The 20,081-nt window shown below is 49.4% G+C and overlaps 1 protein-coding gene across 17 annotated transcripts in view; it reads right to left on the bottom strand.

The window, feature by feature from the left end:
- Positions 1 to 20,081, bottom strand: part of Wdr27 (WD repeat domain 27) — a 170,497-nt gene that overhangs the window by 22,694 nt on the left and 127,722 nt on the right. For 2 of the 17 annotated variants that reach the window (XR_007109388.1, XR_007109392.1), the window contains 2 exons: positions 17,763 to 17,994; positions 16,293 to 16,768 (listed from right to left, as the gene is read on the bottom strand). The exons of 9 other annotated variants lie outside the window; for them this stretch is intronic. Coding sequence is in view for 5 of the 8 variants with exons in the window: in XM_047557524.1 (XP_047413480.1) it covers positions 7,087 to 7,196 (110 nt within the window). In the remaining 3 variants the exon portion in view is untranslated. Of the gene's footprint in view, positions 1 to 7,086; positions 7,197 to 10,266; positions 10,572 to 16,292; positions 16,769 to 17,762; positions 17,995 to 20,081 lie in introns of those variants that run through there. 6 more of the 17 variants (XM_047557524.1, XM_047557526.1, XM_047557527.1 and 3 more) reach the window with 4 other exon arrangements.

Genomic DNA, 20,081 nt, shown 5'->3' with positions numbered 1-20,081 from the left:
ACCCAAGGAGAGTCGCGGAGAGAGGAGGAGATGCTGAGGACACTTCTCAACCACAACAATCTGTGAATTAAAACTAAGACAACATCAACATCGAACACCACGAAGACAGCTAACTAAATAACACTGGAGCATAAGTGGATTCCAAATGAATTTGAAACAACAAAATCACATGTAAAATCATTTAAAATAAGAGTGCTTAGAGTTCTCGAAGACATAAATGAACAAAGGCCACATAAAAAGCAAGAAATCATTTTTTGAATTGCAATAAAGTACATGAAGGTGAGTATCAGAAATGGAACTGAACACTGGGGTAAAAAGACAGTTTCACCTGCCTACTAAAACCATATTTGAAGAGAAACAGTAGTTCACTGGAACTTAACATTGAGGCATTACCCAAAATTCAGCTTAAAGAAACTCAATTTTAAAATACAAAAATCAGTGAAGAGCTATGGATGATTTTTTGAGAGTCTCAAAAGCATGTCTAACAGCATCCAGAAGACAAAGGCAGCAGTGGGTCCGAGGAGGGTGTGGTGTTTTCCGTGCTGGTTCTCATGATCACAGCAAGAACGACAGTGAGCACTGTAAATCAGTCTAGGATTCACACCAAGCTGAACTATCACAGGTGAGGTAGAAATGACAACAGTCCCAGATACACAGTAACTAAGAGGATCCCACTTATTTTTAGTACCTCACTGAAAAAGGAATAAATTGAAATTATATATTTCATCAAGACAAGGGAACCTGGAAGGAGTAAATGCAAACAAGAAAAAAAAACAGTGTCTGGGAAATGATGAAACATCAGCCTCTGGAGGAGATGGCAATGACGTCCACCGCATCACGTGAGGCGGGAGGACGGATTCCGACTTTCCACTGAAACTCGCGGCTGAGGCACACAGGAAGCTCGCCCTTCCTGTGGTGCTGCTCCCTGGAAGGCGGGTCACCGGTAACCGCTCGGCCCAGCATCTGGGTCTCTGGGGAGGGGATATTTCAAGTCAGATAGACTCCTTCCTGTACCCCTTCTCTGGACCGCCAGCCCTCCAGACTCCAACCTGAAGACCTCGGCCTCACACAGCTGCTCTGGGCCCTGGGTCTCTGCTTTGGTTCAGTCCTGGCAGCAGCAGAAGCTGGGGACGCAGTGCTCTCGGGTTGGCTGTGCTGCTCTGCACCACGGGCCTCTGTGCTTCCCGCGGTGGGCACACAGCAAGTGAAGTGGAGGGATGGGACTTCAAGGCCCCCTGAATCCAGCTTCCCTCTGAAAGCTTTTGAGCTATTGAGGTTGAACCTGAGCTTTAGTTTATAAATCTTCCAATGAACACTATTGATTTCATATTCTTAGTGGTTTCCCATGCAAGGCAGACAAATAAATATTTGTTAAATGGGAAAAATGTTTTTATAACAAATAATGCACTGAAAAATGCAGCCTACAGAGTGCACTTGCTGCTTAGAAAGAAGATCAAAGAAGTGAGATGGCTTAAATTTATAGAAGTAGCAGTTCATAGCTTTGGGATTCTCGAGGCACATGCAATGGGGAGAAGGGAGCTCTCACCCAGAATCTAGCACATATGGTCACTCTGTCACCACTGTCTCCTAAACCTTGAGGAGTCTCTTTCTCCACATTTTTATTAAACATTTTCTTATCCCCCAAGTTAATATTGCAATTAGATATCAAATAGCCAAAATCAAAACATTTATCTCTAGGGGAAAAAATGTCCAAAAAAAAAAGTATTCAATGTATCTAGCACTGAAATTCAGAAAAGATTCAACATTTTGAAAAAAGACTTTACATTGACATTAAACAGAAAGAGATTCAGTGCAAACAAAACCATCTGTATATTAATTGTGTAACATCCCCATGGTGATGTCGTTAGAAAAAAATAAAATATAAAGGATAACACGTAAAACAAAATAGAGCTATAATTTTTATAAAAAATTAAACTGAGCTTGTAGAATTAGATGAGGAAATTGAAGAATCAAAGTACAAAGACAACAGATATGTTCATTTGTAGAAATAGTATAAATATATCAGCAGCTAAAAAATTGTGGATATGATAAACTCTCTAGTGAAAAGACCATAAAAGATCATTACACTAGATTTAGAAGTCAGCTGGAAAGGGTGAAAGAGAACAGATGAAAAAATGAGGTCACAAAAATGCAAACCAATATAAAGTTGGTATCTAAGAGAAAATAAAATTGACGTAGGTTCAGAAACTTAAGTAGGAAAGGAGATGAAAACAAAATAATATCACAAAACAAAATTCCCAGGAGGATTGATAATAACAAACTTTATGCAGCTAACAACCTGGTACCAAAACGCCTAAAGCAAAGCTAGAAAAGTTGACAAAAACATGAATGCAAAGGCAGATTTCAGTTTATCCGTATTAGACACCTGTGTGTCAAAGACTAACAGTATGATTGCAGGAGACTTAAAAACAGTACCAGCAAGGTTGTTCTGTTAGACCTCAGATGATAGCCAAGCAGAATGCTTTACCAACAAGCAGATGACGCCCTTTCTTTTTTCAAACATACGTTGAAATTTTATAAAAAATGCCCAAGCAGGAGCTCACTATCCTGGGGACTAGGTCAATATCACACAAATCAAAACCCATGACATAACTACAGGCACAGGTTAGGAAACAGAAAATACACCCCTGAGAAACTCAGCAACTGAAAGAACTGTGATGGGAACTCTAAGACGGCGACGGCCAGAACTAGATGAACACAAAGCTCCAGGCCAAAACGTGTGGGCTGAAAAACATCCTGGTACTCTGAGAAAAATTCACACTTTAAATGCAAACATTAAGAAACAAAGGAAGGGGCTGGGGTGTGGCTTATTGGTGGAGCGCTTGCCTCCCACGTGTGAGGCACTGGGTTCCATCCTCACCACCACATAGAAACAAATAAATAGAATAAAGGCATCGTGTCCATCCACAACTAAAAAAAGAAACAAAAGAAAACCGGAAAAAAGGGCAAAATACTTGAACTAACAGTCTAGAAATCTACAAATGCCTGCTACCAGGAGGAGGAAGGCCAGCCCCCGGCACAGCCCCTGGGCTGCTCGGGGCCAGCACTGGCCCGGCATGCGTGGCCCAGGCGCCACCCCAGACTGGAAGAGAGGGTGAGAGCAGGACTCGTGCCATGTGGGGAAGCAACTCCGGGGATGTGGCAGCTGCCGGGAGCGCCGAGGGCCACACCCTCCCCACAATGCCCCCAGGACCGGGGCACAGGCGCACCGGGTGCGAACTCCTCCGCTACTCGCCAAGAGCCACCGGGAAGCCCCAGCAGCTTCAGGGCAGGTCTCCCTCGTCGGCCGTCCAGCAGGAACTCAGAGTTCGGTGTGTTCTGGCAAGATCCTCCTCGTGTCCTCCAGCCTCAAGACCACTTTTCTCCAGACCCGCTTTCCTGCTTCACAGGGCAGCCATCAGTCACCACTTACTCAGGCCAAGAGCCAGCCTCGCTCCTCGCTCCTCAGTGGACGCGGCCCATCCTGCAGTGCGGGAGCCAAATGCCCAGGGCAATCTCACCCGAGTACCTTAACGACAGCACACGACCAGCAGCACTGTGGCCCAGGTTCCATGCACTGAGAGGCAGCTCATCAGCACATCCTGCAGACGTCACGCAGTCAGACCCTGAGCCACATGTTTGCACAGCTCCCAGGACAGCAAGGCCACATAGGTGGATGAGAGACACCCAGCAGCACTGTCAGAACAGTCAACACAGTCCAGCCTCCGACTTCGACTGCAGCGAGCAACTGCGAGCAACTACGCTCTGGGAGGGAGAACAACCACAGCAAGCTGAGAACTCGCTGTCACAATCTGACTGATGCTCTCGATTATCATGTCCAGCTAGACACAGTGCAGACTTGTTTGTCAGGGTGAGGGGTAGTTTTACTGTGTCAACTTAACTGGGCTCTGGGATGCCCAGATATTTGGTCAGACATTATTCTGAATGTGTCTGAGAATGTGGTGAATGAGCTCAACATTGTGATCTGGACTGAGTGATGTGGGTGGGCCTCATCTAATCAGTTGATGGCCTGAACAGAAAAAAGACAAAAACAAAAACAAAAAAAAACCCCTGACCTCCCTCCCTCCTTCCCTCTTAAATGAGAGAGAATCCTACAGCCCAATGTCCTTGAGCCAGGACACTGGTCTTTTCCCACCATTGGGCTCACAGTGAAACAGCTCTTCTTGAGTCCGAGCCAGCTGGCCTTAGGCTGCCGGCTGCACCAGCAGCTCTGAAGCCTCCAGCCAACTCCAGTCTTCCACGGTCACATGGCCCAATTCTGAAGAGCAAAGCCTCTCTCTCTCTCTCTCTCTCTCACACACACACCCCACTTTGGTCTTATTTCTCTGGAGACTCTTGACCCACACAAGCATGTGTAGTTCTGAATTATTTTCCATTTTCATCAGCTGACCCTAATCCGGAAGTCATTTTCTAGGTGTTATCACCATTCCCTGCTGGTTGGGCTCTGCAAGGACCAGCAGGAGGCTGGCCTGTGGCCTGTGCAGCCTGCCCTGTGACAGCCCAGGGCTTGGGATGTTTCCGTGGGACTCCTGAGAGAAAAATGAAGCCTGCTGGAGTGCTGGTCCACAGGGCGTCTTGGCAGTTCCCGCCTCCGTGTCCCGTGTCCCACGCAGAGTGTCGCAAGAGTGAGCTGCTGAGCTCTGAGGGCACGAAACACGAGCGCTGGGCAGGGTCAGCTGGGTCAGACACCTTGACCAAGAGGCTCAGTCAAACCCATGGGATGCACGTCACCTCCCAATCCCTGTCAAGGCACAGGTGTGCCACCCAGTGAGTGCAGAGGAAAGAAACTTGCCAGTGAGTTCAGATGACAAATAGTTGCAGCGCTCCCTCCCTGAACAGGAAGGGTCACCCAAAAGGATCACCGGAACCCCGTCTCCAGCCTGCTGGACAGTGGCTGCAGGTGCATTTCTGCTGGCATCGGCTACCTGGGGGCCCAGGCCATAAGTGAGCCAAACACGAAGTCTCCCTGGAGTCAGAGAGGGCAATACGGCCCACCACATCTTTCTGACCTCAAAGAGGATGAAGTCAGAAATCAGAAACAAAAGTAAAACTGGAAAACTCACAAAATTGTGAAAATTAACACACTCGTAAGCAATGGCTTGAAAAAGAACTCACAAGCAAAGTCAGAAAATGCTTAGATACATGTGAAACCAAAATAGCTACGAAGAATCATGGGGCACAGTCAAGGCGGTGCTAAGGACAAGTTTAGAGCTGTAGGGACTTACGTCAGTAAGCCAGAAAGCTCTCCAGTCAACAACCCGGCTTCACAGCACTGGGACTACAGAACAGGAATGAACCAAGCCCAGGGCTGGAGGGAGAAAGGAAATGACGAGAGATTAAGGCAAAGCAAACAAAACGGAGGACACAAAAACAGCTGGGAAAAGCAACAAAACCAAAGGTCGGCTCTTTGAAAGAGTAACAAACTTTTATCTAGATGGGCAAAGAAAAAAAAAACTCAGTTGTTAAACTCAGAAATGAAAACGAAGGTATCACCATGATTCTACAGACATAAAAATGATCTTAACAAATTATCATCAGCAATTACATGCCAGTAAACTGGATAACCTAGATGAAATGGACAATTTCCTGTTCAGCGCACTAGCAAACCAAAATCAGCAGCAAGTCAAAAGAACCGTACACCACGAGTAATGGGACCCGTCTTAAATACAAGGATGTTTCGGCATAGGAAAATCAGTGATAAAACCACCAAACAGACGAGGATGGGGGAGAACTTCACCCAGTAAAAGTCACCCCAGAACGCGCACAGCAAGCATCACGGTCAATGGTGAGAGCCTGGAACTATCTCTCCGATTCAGGGATATGTCAAGGACCCCGCTTTCGTCACTTCTATCCAACCCAATATGGGAGTTCTAGTCAGAGTATTAATCAGGTAAGGAGAAGAAATAACAGGCACGTAAATCAGAAAACAAGAGGTGAATCATCTTCACTCACAATGCCCTGAAGGAAGCAGAACTAATACCTTTATTCAACAAAGCAACAACACAAAGGCAACAGGCAAAAATGAGTTGCACAAGTATATGCAAATGGTGAGTGATCTGACAAAGAATTTTTTTAAAAATCTCATTCAAAACAGCATGAAAAAGAATAAAATCCTTAGCAATTAAATAATCAAAGAAGTACTAGACTGACACAATGAAAATTACAAAACAGTGCTGAAATAAATCACAGACATAAATTAATGGAAACACATCCCACGTTCATGGATTGGAAAACATTATTAAAATGTCCATGTTCATGGACATTATGCATGTTCATGGCAATCCTTATCAAATCTTTAGCCAAACACCAAATATTTTTTGCAGAAAAGAAAAAGCCACACCAACATTCATATGGAATCTGAAGCTCCCTATGATAATATCCTGAACAATCTTGATAAAAAACAAACCACAGTGTAACAACTCTGTTTCAAGACTCACAGCAAAGCTGCACTGATGAGATGAGTGGCGCGAGCACGCCCCCGAAACACAGGTGGGCCGGGACAGGACGCCCGGACACGCGGCCCCCGGGGTTAGAGCAGCCTCCCTTCAACGGGGAAGGACGGCCTCTTCAGTAAATGACACCACGAAAACTACAGGTCCGTATGCCAAAGAATAAAGGTGGACTCTTACTTAACACCGTGCAAAACTGACCCAGGATGCACCAAAGACCTGCATGTGAGGCCTGACACAGTGAACCCCTTACAGAAGACATGGGCCAAAGCTTCACAGTGTTACCTGCCCTGGTTCTGACACCACGGCAGAGGCAAAAAGAGGAAAAAGCCCAAAAATCAGACTTCATCAGGGTTCAAAGTCACCCAGCCCCTCTGTCATGAAATGGCACTCCACGGGACACGAGGAGTACTCTCGAACATCTGATACATGACTAAAACCAGAATTCTGTAGAACTCGTAAACTAAACAACAACAAAAGCCTGATTTTTAAAAAAGGGCAAGGTCAACAGACATCTTTCCAAAGAAAACCCCACATGTTGGAGGAGGACCTAAGAGGACGCTCACACCCCTGAGCATTGGGAAGTGTGGTCAGGCCCGCGAGGGCACCTCCCTACCCAGTTAGGGGGCTTCCATCCAAGGAGGGTGACCTGTGCTGGTGGGGCTGCGAGGAAGCAGGACCGTGGGCCGTTGGTGGCAGTGTGGTGGCACAGCTGCCGCAGAAAACCTGGAAAGACAGACAGAACCATCATGTGATCCGGCAGTTCAGTTCTGGGCATAGTCACAGCGCAGCCGAGGCAGGGTTCAGAGGTTGCGCATCCGTGTTCCGACAAGCACGCACCACCGTGGGCAGCTCGTGGGCAGCTCGGGGGCAGCCCGCGCCCCAGGGAGGCAAGGCATGAGCACCGAGCACTGTCCAGCCGTACCTGGAGGGGCCCTGGGGACCCTGCTGAGCCACTAAGGCAGCCATGCTAGTCCAACAGGAGGGCTGAGAGGCCTCAGGAGGCACGGGCAGCAGAGGGCACTCCAGGCCCAGGGAGCGTGCCCACTGTGATGCTGAGGGACTGGAAGTTCCAGGGCTGTGAGAGGAGGAGGGTCAGGGCTGGACGGCGCAATGGGCGCCTGGATTTAGTACCACTGACGATACGCTCAAAAGCAGGTAGAGTCGTCGATTGTACAGCAGGTGTTTTACCACAGTAAACATATTGGGAAATAGGCTCATGGACATACACGTAAAATGTAAAACAATAAGAATTTTGTAAAGAAAAATAAGAAAAAGCTTCAAAATTTAGGAATGCAAAGAAGTTCTTAGAGCTGACACCAAAAGCAGCTTCCGTGAAAGAGGAAAACAGATACAGCGTCTTCATCAGGCCCAGCAACCCTCCCTCAGCAGAGAAGCCGCCAGGACGGGGCCAAGGGCCACACGCGCACCAGGCAAAGGACTGGGCGGCCACACCGTCCCCCTGGACCCAGCAGCAGACAGGCCCCGATGCAGGTGAGGGGAGCCACGCCGAGGGCAGCAGGGAGGCTGGCGCCCTCCCGTGCGTGATGGGAGCGCAGTACTCACCACCCCAGGAACGGCCTGCAGCTCCTGACCCACACTCGAAGCCACCGCACACCCAGCGTCCGCACCCTCAGGCCACTGCCCCAGAGGACGGACACCGTACCCGTGGAACCGCACACAGACGCCACAGCAGCTTCTCTGCAGCCCAGCTGCGGTTGGCCAGGCCTCCTCCAGGCCAACACACAGGGACGGCGGGCAGCAGGGACAGGAGGGCACAGTGCACACCTCCCTCAGAGGACGGTGCCCACACACTGAGGCGGAACCACAGGGGCAGAGCGGCTGCAGGGCTGAGGAGCGGTGATGGGGCAAGCGGAGGGCCCTGGGCTGACGGTGCAGGGTGCACAGGAGCCCGGGGCAGAGCGGGCTGCAGCGACCATCCTTCTGGAGCAGGGCAGCCTTCCCGGTGTCCCAGCTGATAGGTGGGTGTGCCAGAAGCCCCCGGGGAAAATCACCAAGAGAGCCACACAGAGACCTGCAGTCCTGGGAGGCAGGTCGGGATGTCCACCACCCTGGATGGTGACCCTTCCCACCAGCCACCAAGGCACCTGGTCCAGGGTGGGCACTGTGCAGGGCAGCTGTGCCCTTCTCAAAAACCCAGCGGCCCAGAGGGGCCCACACAAGGAGTTGGTGGGGTCCTGGGCTCCTGATGCCCATGCACACTAGGAGGTGGACACCCACCCAGGGCACTACCTGGGGGCTTCTGGTGGCAGTGCTGGACCACAGGACTCCCACATCCAGCCTGTGCACTCCAGCATAGCTCCTGGGAGGAGGCTTGGAAAGAGTCATTGTCCCCAGTGGACCCAGCACCTCGCTGGTTTCTCCCAGGTCCTGGTGTTGCTGAAACGGATGTGGTCAGCACCTGGCAGGTTCCCACTCTGGCCCAGCTCTGTGCACTGAGCCCCGTGGGAAGAAGGTCAAGTGCGCTGTCCTCGGCACGCACTCCACACCGGGAGCAGCACCGCCTTTACGAGGGAGCTGCCGAGATCAGCACTTGCGTGAAGCTGGACGTCAAGCTCCGGCTGCCGGTCATCGGGATGCCTCGCCAGCACGGCCTGCGTGGGAAGCAGGCTTCCTGGAGACCCTGCTTCTGCCTTCCTCGCTCAGCAAGGAGGAGGCTGAAGTCGCTGTGCAGCCTGCCCCAGGGAACCCGTGTGTGGGCACAGGCCCTGGCTGTGGGTGTCCCCCACACGCCCTGGAGGAGTCCGACGCCTGCGCCCACTCGCGGGGGCAGTCATGCTCCTTCCTCCACTCGCCTCGGTCTCAGTGACCTGGGGGCGGGGACGCCTTCGCTCGGCCACACGTGGCTGCTCTGCACTTGAGGGCATCCTGCAGGCGGTGTCTGGAATGCAGAGGGCAACAAGCCCTGGAGGACAAAGGGAGGGGCGTGTGCAGGGAGCCTCCCCGGAGGCCCCAGGCACGTCTCCTTGGGTGAGCTGGACGGGCCTTATCGGAGGCTTAGCTTAGCTCCGGTTCCACATCGCTGAGGAGGCAGTGAAAGGGCTGCAGTAGAGTCCTGAGGCCATCTGGTCAGCAGCCTGGTGAAGCTGTGGCGGCCCTGCCCAGTGAGACTCGGAGCCTAGGACCGCTCACCCCTTCAAGCTGGTCAGGTTCTGCAGACAGCCTGGCTCCTGCAAGTTGGGCCCTGATCTAGTCACTCCACAGAGCCCACCACTGCCCAGGCTCTCCCCAGAGACCAGGCCCAAGGACAAGGCCAGGCCAGGCAGTGTGAGGACGGGCACAGTGCCCACGGTACAAGACATGAAGGGACGGAGCCCAGCAGGCAGTCGCAAGGTCTCCATGCCTCCCTCCAGGCTGCAGCAGAGAAGCTGGAAAGGGAGGAACAGGTGAGTGGACGTGCTGGCCAGGGCCCCATGGGGCACGCCCATGTGCAGGGAAGGGCATGCCTGGCTACCCCCCAGGGAGGTGGCTGCAGCCTCCCAGGTCTTCTCTCTGAGGCAGCAGGCAGAGCAGGACCAGCTGCTGGTGCCCCGCCACGCAGGCCACACAGCACACCTTCCGTCTTTCACTGCCACAAAGCTCTGCCAAGAGGGCTGGAGTCAGAGCCAGTCTGTTATCCCACAGGCCTACAGGCAGAAGACAAGGCAGGTCTCAGTGGGCTAAGATGAAGGAGTCACAGGGCTGCCTTCCTCTGGGCCTCACCCGGCTCCCAGGGCACCGAGTCTTTGGCGAGGCCCTTCCCTGTCTGCAGAGGGACGTCTACCCTGCTCTCCTCAGCACCTCCCTTCACCCTCTCAGGGACCCAGGGTCACACCTTTTGTCGGGGCGGCTGGTCAGCAAGCTATTTGCACCTACAACCTCAGTTCCTTTGGCCATCCACAGGGTTCTGGGGACTGTGACTTGGACATCTAGAGGGCCATTCTTTGCCCAGCACAGACCTGGACTCTTCTTGGAGGGGAGCTGGTGGGCCTGGAGCTACTTCTTAGGCAGGCTTTGCAAAGCCCTCCTGGCAGGTCCCCTGAAGGTCTGCTTCTTCACAATGGAGAAAGACTGAGCTATCGCCACAGCTGAGGAGCTTCCCTGGAACACAGGACCACAGGATGTCTACTACACTTGCTTCTGTCCTCCAACTGGACACCCTTCACCATGCTGCGTGCAGAGCAACCAGAGGAGGCAGGTGCCAGGGAGACACTGGGCATCTAGCTGGCAGATGGAGCTGAGCAGGGCGCCTGCCCCATAAGCCTCCAGGTGGCAGGGCCACACCCAGTCACAAGGCCCTGGGGAGCCAGCAGCCAGCAGCCACCCCAGAGCTTCACCAAATAGCCAGAAGGATCCAGAGGAAGGACACACAGCAATGGACCCAAAGTCAGAGACAATAAGGAAAGCCTGATATTGCAGTCAGCAAAAGGATCTGCAGCGATTTAGTGACAGATGACAACCCACAACACAACACACTTTCGGGAAGAAACCAGAGCACCGAGTCTAGGCAACAGATTCCTTTTCCATGTCTCCAGGCACCGTCCCCAGACACCTCCACCTGAGTCTTCATCCGGGGGTTCAGATGGGCCCCTTTTCTTTCTCTATTCTCCCACTCTCCCCGCCCCCTTTGGAAGGAAGATGAAAGTTTGACTTTAAAAACAAAAACCTTAAAATGGTTTAGCTACGTGTTAGCTTTGGGGGCTTTCAGTACGTGTGGCTTCTTAACAGTTTCAGTTACTGCTATGATTTCCTGGTCTGCCCAGTATTCCCAGAGCCACATAAAGTAGACAAGTCCATTTTCAATTAATTATAGTCATTAACATCTTTTTCTCATTATGTTAAGCCCATTCCAAGCTAGCCTGCCACTTCCACAAGATTTCGGCCAGAAGGCCATAAAGTAAAAGCCAAACAGCCTAGTGCTAGCACATCCTAGCACTAGGTTTTTGTTTTTAAAAACTTACTTAGCATGCAAACTGACCACAACCTAGCTAGGAGTTATTCTCATAAGAACAGCTGAGTCTCCACCAATCACAACCGTCGAGCTGACCCATAACAGGCTACCAACTGCCCAGACCACACCCAACGGCCTGAGGGCTGCAGCCAGTCAGGCTGCACTGTGCCTCACGCCCTGTCTCTGGAAACCACCTGCCCTCCTGGCTCCACCAGCCTCTACCTCTGCTGGCTCCAGTGGTCCCCAAGCTGGAAGCAGTCCTTGCTCTCATAAACTCTGCTAACTTCATTTGCCTCAAGATATTTCCTTCCTTTTAAATTTCTGACACATAATAACTATTAATAGGGTAGAGAGCACTCTTCTAATACATATATACATTGTATAATGATTGAATCAGTATAATTAGCATATCCATCATCTTAAACATTGATCATTTCTTATGCAAACACTCAAAATCCTCTTAGCTATGTTGGATATAAATGAATTATTGCTGACTAGAATCACCCTCGTATGCTCTAGAACTCTAGAATTTATTCCTACTATTTAACTACAATTGTATACCTGTTGACCAATCTTTCCCCATCTCCTCCTTCGCCCTATCCTTCCCAGCCTCTAGTAAATACTATTTTACTCTCTGCTCACATGAGGTTAACTTTTTAGCTTCCACATAAAAGTGAAATTTCTATTTCTATGCCTGGAATTTTTGCATAACATGTTCTCCTCCAGGTTAATCCATGCTTCTACTAATGACAGGATTTTCTTCTTTTTTAAGGTTAATATTCCACTGTGTATGTTCACCATAGTTTCTTTATCTATTCATTCATTGGTGAATACTTTGTTTGATTCCATATCTTAGCGATTGCAAATACTGTTGCAATAAACAGAAGTGCAAGTATTTCTTAGAAACACTGATTTTCTTTCCTTTGGTCATATATCCAGTAGAGGAATTGTTAGGTATATGGTACTTATATTTATGGCTTTTTGTTTGTTTGTTTTGAGGCAACTCCATATTGTTTTCCTTAATGGCTGTACTAATTCACATTCCCACCAAGAGCTCCCTCAAATTTTAAACCATTTGGTGTCAGAAGGGGGATGCTAAGGGGCCCTCCAGTGACCCTGGCAGCATCGAGTGACCACTGTGTGAGGTGTCCCCCAGGGCCCATTGTACCACTGATCTCATAGCCACTGGGGTTATGGGTGAGTTCTTGAGTTCTCTCTCAGATTCAAGCTCTACAAATTTGTGTTTTGAGCTCTCAAACCTTTTTTGAGCAATAAAGTGATTCCAAGAATGGTGATTGGGTGTAGGCTCAGATTGGACCCAATAATTAATTTACTGCATTGGATTACCTAGTCAGAGGCCTCAGGTAGGGTGCCTTGGAAAACAGCTTCCTCCAAATTTTTAATAAGGCTAACCAGGACCCCACTTTCTGGAATACTAGTTAAATTTATGTGCAAAAGTTATGAACCTGGAGTGTATTTTGAATATGCACTTACTGAGGGTGACTTAGAGTGGCCACAATGGGCACTTGTAGTCGGGCAGAATTTTCCCCTCTGAAGTCCATTAGGAAAGGAAGAGTCCAAACTGCCACAGCAGCAAGGGACGTGCCGTTAGACTGGCATACAGTGACATCCAAAAGATTCATGAGTCAGAGTCTGCCTCTTTTAAAAGTCCTCTATAGAAGTCAAAAAATAACCTTCAAGAGTCTTTTCACAAATATTAGTTGAAATCTTCAGACATCTAGGCAGAAGATCTTAGTCTGCTAGTCAGGAAAAAACAAACAAACTGGGGTTCAAACAAAACTCCATTTAACTGACTTTAAGAAAAATACACCTTTGCATAAATCATGTGTTCTCTGAGAAAATTAAGAACTGACCCAAATGCATTTCAAGTTCACGAGACGTGGATCACGTTTGGAAAACCTGTCTGCAGACTTGTGAGCCTAATGTGACTTGAGTCCGTGTTCTGTCTCTGTAAGGTGTCTAAGTCACGAAAGGAGTCCGGCCTGAAACGCTGTGCAGGTCAAGTGCAGCAAGCACCCCACGCAGCATGGAGGGAGAGTCGCCACAAGCTTGGCTCCTGCCCTCGTGACGGCTGCCGCTCTGCTGCAGGAGGCATGTCTGCTGAGAAGTCACTCACAGATCTCTTTGTGACTGACACCCTCAGAGTCTCACTAAGTCAAATCATGGGTATTCACTGCATATGTAGATTATTTCCAAATGAGATAGAATACAGACATTGACCACTCAACATGAATCTAAATTCACGTACTTCTGGCATAGGTCTGTTAATAAACATAAAAAATCACACTTTGAGGAAGCACATATTTCTAGAAATTAGAGAATAGTGTTTGGAAGGAGCAGGGTGTCTGGAGTGTGCGTGCTGGTGGGGAAGGGGTGCTGACCCCTCGGCCGGGCCCAGCGCAGTCTGGGTGTGTGCCGAGCAGGACTCCTTCCCAGGCCTGCCTGAGAGCCACCTCCTTGCTGCTCCTTCCTGTTTGGCCTGCCTGCGTTTCCGCCCTCTCAGTGCGGTGGAGACGTGACGGAGACTTCGCACCCAGGGTAGAAATTCTGTACTTCTCATCTGCTGAGAGCAAACTTCTCAGGACTGTTTTAAAACTTTCCTCCACGAGTCAACAAACCACAGCTTGTGAAATAGACTGGTTCACTGCCTGGTGAAATAGTTTTTGCACCTCTAAACAATTGAAAAACTTAGGAAGATTCAGTGACACAAGAAAATCATATGAAGTTCAAATCTCAACGTCCACAAATACCATGTTGTTGGCACTCGCTTGCCGGCATGGCTCCTGGGCTACCGTGGCAGAGCACGGGGATGGCGCGGCCTCCTAACTGCACACTTGGGCCAGCTGCTCGGCAGGTCATAGCAATGAGTCAACATTTTGCGAGCCATGTGCACAGATGACCGCAAATGCTCTTCTTTTTAAATGGCCGGAGCATACCATCATGTTCAAACGAGAAAAGAGGGTGTGGCATAACTGGAGGGCAAAGCATTGCCTGGCAAAGCCTGGCACGACAGCCGAGCTGGAAAGACGCAGAACACAGCTGTGTGCCAGGCCAAGCGCTGCCATGGCGTCCCGACTCACTGGGCAGCAAGGGTCGGGAAAACAAGATAATCTAAAACAGGATGTCGTGAGGCAGCTGAATTTCTTCAAAGAAAAAAATTTTAATGAAATCAACCTACAACCAAAGCAATTTATGGAGTGGCTAATTTGTTAGCTCAACAAGGAAAGCCACACACCAACTGAGCTGCTTAGATCATAGTTGATTGCTGCAGCCAGAGAAATGCATCCAGACAAACAAGATCCTCAGAGACTGCTAGCTTTGGGCCTCTGAGGCCTTCTGGAGAGGACACTGAGACAGCATCAATACTTCATTTCTAACAGGCAATGGTTTTCAAGTGCCTTTTCTTGACCCCTGATGAGTCAAGGGATGGGACTGAAGCCGCTCGACTTTTGTTTATGTAAGAAGTCAGCTCCGGGCCTTCCCTTCTGCACCACAGAAGAGGAAGGGAAAGGAACCAGGAAGGCTACAGGAGTCGCAGGCTAATGCAAGGAGAATCACCTCCACGAAGAGTTGGCATGCAACAGCTGCGAATGAGAACACGGGGACCAGGCACCTGGATCCGCTGAGCTGTGGTGGTGTGCCAAGGAGAGTCCTAGGGACTGCACACTCCTGACACAACCTGTGAAGCTCACGCAGGACATCTTGCTTTGCTCCTGAACAACATGCCCAAGACACTCACCATCAGCCTCCACCATGAAGTCTGCCTATCTGCTCCCTCGGTCCACAGTCACTTAAGACCCTGAGCAGTGCTCAGAGCGGCCTTGTCTCACATGGGCTGTGTCGCAGCTCTTGACCTCAGGGCTGCATGGCCGTGGTTTGGGTGGCTTGGGTACGGTTTACCCCTGAAGGTTCATGTGAGCTCCACCCAGCCCCGGTCTGGCGGATGGAGCTGGAGGAAGCTGGGAGAGGTGGGGCCTCCTGGAGGTGCAGAGGTTATCGTGAGCATGCCCTGGGAGGGACAGACGTGGTTGCCATGAGAGCCGGGCTGGTCCCTGTGAGTGTGGGTGGTGATGAGCCCCAGCATGCCTCAGGCTTCCTGCCATGCTGCTATCCCCAAGTTGTGATGCAGCCAGGGCCTCATCAGTGGCCAAACCACGAGGGCTGCCAGTTCCAGTCTTCTAACCTCCAGGCCTGCAAACTTAACAAGCTCCTTTTCTTCATCAATAACTCATCCCCAGGTAGTTTGTCATAGCAACAGAAAAGACAGCAGGGCAGTGTGCACATGTGGGTAGGTAGGTGGATGGACAGATGATGGATGGCAGGCGCTTCTGGAGAGGAGGACACTGAGATGGCATCAATGGCTCATTTCTAACAGGCAAATGGTTTTCAAGCGCTATTTCCTGACATCATCCATGGATGTTGGAGGAGTGGATAGGTGGGCAGGTGGGTGGGTGGATGGGCAGATAACTTCCTGTTCTATGATCCTTAAACACAATGATCCAGCATCATAAGACTGCTGTTATCTTGAAAGGGAAGCGAAGTTGTGATCCAACGCTAGGGTTGGGAGTTAGGGCTTTGCTAAGGAAGTTCATACATACAGGCTACCACCACTGGCATGCGTCTGGGGGTGGCAGTTTACATTTTTGTTTTCCTTCAAAGGATTCCAACGCAAATTTTTTAAAAATGGCTATTATTACTACATATAAAATATTTCAGTTATTTCTTTCTAACTAGGAAGAGAACTGACAAAATAGTTTTAAAAATTACTTTCCAAATGATAACAGCTTGTATTTTGCCAAAGTACTGTATCTTCTTCTCATGTAAATAAATTTTATACCCAAAAAAAAGTGGAGTGTACAATTGTCAATTAACCCACAATCGAGTCTTTTTAAAATCTTTTCAGTAATCCAATACTTCGAGTTTGAAATAATGAAATGCTATTTCAACTTTACGTCTAAATGTACTCTAAGTCAGTTCCTAAATAAATGTCGCCGTTGCAGTTGTGGAGAGTCCTGCACCGCGATGCTGCCGAAGCCAGGCCAGCGTGCCGGTGGCCCCGAGCAGGTCTGCCCCAGCCAGCTGCCAGGTACACGCTGTGCTGACTGATGCGTCCTTAAAGCAAAACTGATAATGTGAGTGAAACCGTGGTGGATTTGTTAGTCTTCCAAGGTTCAAATGCTGCGTTCTAAGAAAACACTAAGCTTGTCATTTCTATTGTCAAACATTATTGTTAAATTCACAAACAATTCATTCTGCTGCTTCAGTCTAAAAATTATGAAATTATCCAACACTAAATCTTCTACTCTTCCTGGCTACTTCTTTTCCCCTAAGGAAAGAAAAATACCAAACATCAAACTTTAGACTTTAGCAATTCACACCCAATTTTCAAGTGTAGATAAAAAAATTTTTTTTTAATGTGGAGGAATAGGAAGCTTTTGCTATAAACACATTACAATATGAAGCAAACTAACAATTTGAACAAACTAGAACATGAGGGTCAAACAGCCCAAGGCCTGACTTTGTTTTCTGATTCATAAAGTAATTGTTCAGATTATCTTCATGCAGGACCAGTATTCAAGGAGAAAATCACACATTTCTAAACCCACTCTTAAAGGGATACTCTAGATGACCAAAAACTAAATTAAATTAAAAACATAACAAGTCTACAAGCCAAAGTGTAACCACAGAACCCAAAGTACTGTCCAGCCAGAGTGGAAACCCACGTGGCCACTGGTCCGGCTGAGGCACTGGGAGAGGGAGGTGGGGCAGCTGGGGGAGCGCCTGGAGAGGGTGTCCCTGAACACTCAGCACCCAGCACACCCGTTGTTTAAAGGGTGCACGGAGGAGCAGTTAGCAAGAGAATGCAAAGGGACCACTGCTGCCTCCCTGAGATCAGAGATGATGGCTGATGTCACTCGACAGGCCACACCAATGTCTCCAGTGTGGAACAACAGAGGCTGGTGGCAGGCGGAAGCAGGCTTCATGTAAATTCCTGTCAGGAGACAGCGAGGCCACCAAGCAGAGGAGCTCAGAGCCCCCACCAGGAAGGGAGAGGCACTGAGAAGACAGGTTTCAAGAAGTAAAAGATTCGTGAAAAGATAGAACAAGACGCTTCAAGTATATGCCTTTGTCTAAGCCACCACCAAATTTAGTAACTTAAAATACAAGTGGTTTTGTGAGTCAGGAACTCGACAGACTCCGTGGGTGTGGCGAGCCCTCTTTCGATGTCCTGTTGATGACTGTCACCTGCTGGGGCTGGGACACCTGAGTGGCCCTACATAGCCTCCCCAGCAGGGTACAACCTGCAAAACTCAGCTCACCTAAAATACCTTCACAAGATAACACAGCACAGAGTCAGTCGTCTCAACACTTGACCCGCAGGGCATCTTATCGTGTTGAACGCCAAGCAAACAACAGGAGACCTTCCGCTCCTGGCAGAGGCCGTCAGTGAGGAGCCCACTGCTTCTGCTGCACCATGGTGGACACCAGAGGCTTTCCTGACGTCAGGGACAGGACCAGGGTCTGCTCTCATGACTCCTGTGCAACACCACCCTGGAGGCAGATCAGTACATCAGATGACAGAAACGAGCGTCATGTGGGGCGGAAAGAAAGAAGGAACACACCTTTATTTCCATATGACAGGGTCATGTGTGAAGTTGTCAAGACCCACTAAAACGCTGCCATAGCTACTAAGCATGTGCAGCCAGGTTGCAGGATAAGATCAATGTACAAAATGAGTTTCATTTGCATAAGATACTAGTGAACATTCTGAAATCAAGAAAACTCCAGACTCCACCAAAAAGTTTAAAACTAATAAATTCAGCAAAGTTCTAGAATATTAAAGTTCTAGAATATTAAATCAACATATAAAATTAGAAGTGTTGCTATGTACCAATAGCAAGTTTTATGAAATAGGAATCAAGAAAGCAATTCCACTAAAAACAACTATGAGAAATATAATAAAATACTTGGAGTTGATTTAAGAAAAGACATGGAAACTACAAAACACTGATGAAAGAAATTGAAAAAGACACCAAAAATAAATTGCAAAGATAGCCTGTGTCCATGGGTGGGAAGAACCTGCTGCTAGTGCTTCCCAGATGTCTGCCGGGTCAGGCCGTCCCCACAGGCACACTCACCTCATCCTTCATGACCCTAAATGCATGTGGACCTCCCAAACCAATCGCCAAGCCAACTTGAGAAGAAAGAGCAGAGCAGGAGGCACCACCTGCTCTGTCGCCAATTGTCACCAATGGACATCACAACTCACTCCACAGCTCCGGTGCTGGCAGAGAGACATGGAGTGACCGCAGCACTGAGGGCCTGGGAGTGGGCCTGCACCTCCGCCGCCAAGCGACTGACAGAGGCACTCAGAACACACAGAGGAGCGCCGTCTCTCCAGCAGGGTGGGGGAGCGGGATGTCCACACGCAGCAGAATGAAGCTAGGTCCCTCTCTCAGAAGCTGTCAGCATTAACTGAAGTGGATTAAAGACTTAAAATGCAAGTCCCAAAACTATGAAGCTACTACAAGTAAACAGGGAGAATGCTTCAGGACCTTGGGATGGGCAAGGATTTTTTAGACGAGACTGCAAAGCCCATTTTATCAAATTAAGAAGCTCCTACACCATATAGGAAGTATTCAACAACGTGAAGAGACAACTGCAGTCAGCAACAATATCTGTGAACTGTACACCAGACAAGCAGTCGGTATCCAGCACATATGAAGAGTTCACATAGCCTACTGCCAAAAAAAATTAAAAAGAACTGTAGATCTAAGCAAACATTCTCAGAAGAAGACACAGAAACAGCCAACAAATATATGAAAAAATGCTCAACACCACCAGTCAGGAAAGCGCAAGTCAAAACCACCATGAGCCTTAAGCTTGCTCCAGTCAGAATGGCAGTTACCAAATGGACCTCAGGAGGTGGAGGAAAGCGGCCCTCGTCCTATCATGGGAGTGCAAATCAGCACAGCCACCGTGGAAAACAGCAGCGATTCCCTGAAATATCAACAGTAGAACAAGCACGTGACCCAGCAATCCCACTGCCAGGTGCACGTCCAGAGGGAAGGAGTCAATGCTGAAGGGACCCGGCTCCCCTGGGCCACTGCAGCTCTGTTCACAGGAGCCAAGACTGGAGCAGCCCAAGTGTCCATCAGCTGAGGATGGACAGAGAGGGGCGGGGTCTGTGCACTATGGAGCCAGGTCGGCCACAGAAGGAGGATCCTGTCACTCACAGCAAGCAGGATGGCCCTGGAGATCACTGTGCCAAGAGAACTAAGGACAGGCACCGTGTGACCTCAGTCCTAGTGGAAGCTGAGGAGGTTGGTCTCCCAGAAGCTGAGGGCAGAGGTGGCTTCAGAGGTCGGGGTAGGAGGTGGGGCAAGGACCTCAGTTACGGTTAAACACAACGGGAGCAAGCAGCCCTGATGTGCCACGGCACTGTGGGGTGACAACAGATCAGGGTGATGCACCATGCACTTCAAAACCCAGAGGAGAAGAACATGAACACTTGCATCAGAGACGTGATGGAAGCATGAGGTCCGTGTTTCCGCTGATGTGCCCATCACACCAGTGTGTCTGCTGTCAAGATCACAGGGTACCGTATCACAGTGGAAGCATCCCCAAGCTGAATCACA

This window comes from Sciurus carolinensis, chromosome 7 (genome assembly GCF_902686445.1).
Source record: "Sciurus carolinensis chromosome 7, mSciCar1.2, whole genome shotgun sequence".
In the NCBI taxonomy this organism is placed as follows: domain Eukaryota; kingdom Metazoa; phylum Chordata; class Mammalia; order Rodentia; family Sciuridae; genus Sciurus; species Sciurus carolinensis.
Note: the sequence above shows the minus strand (reverse complement) of the source record. Positions and strands in the feature narration are given on the sequence as shown.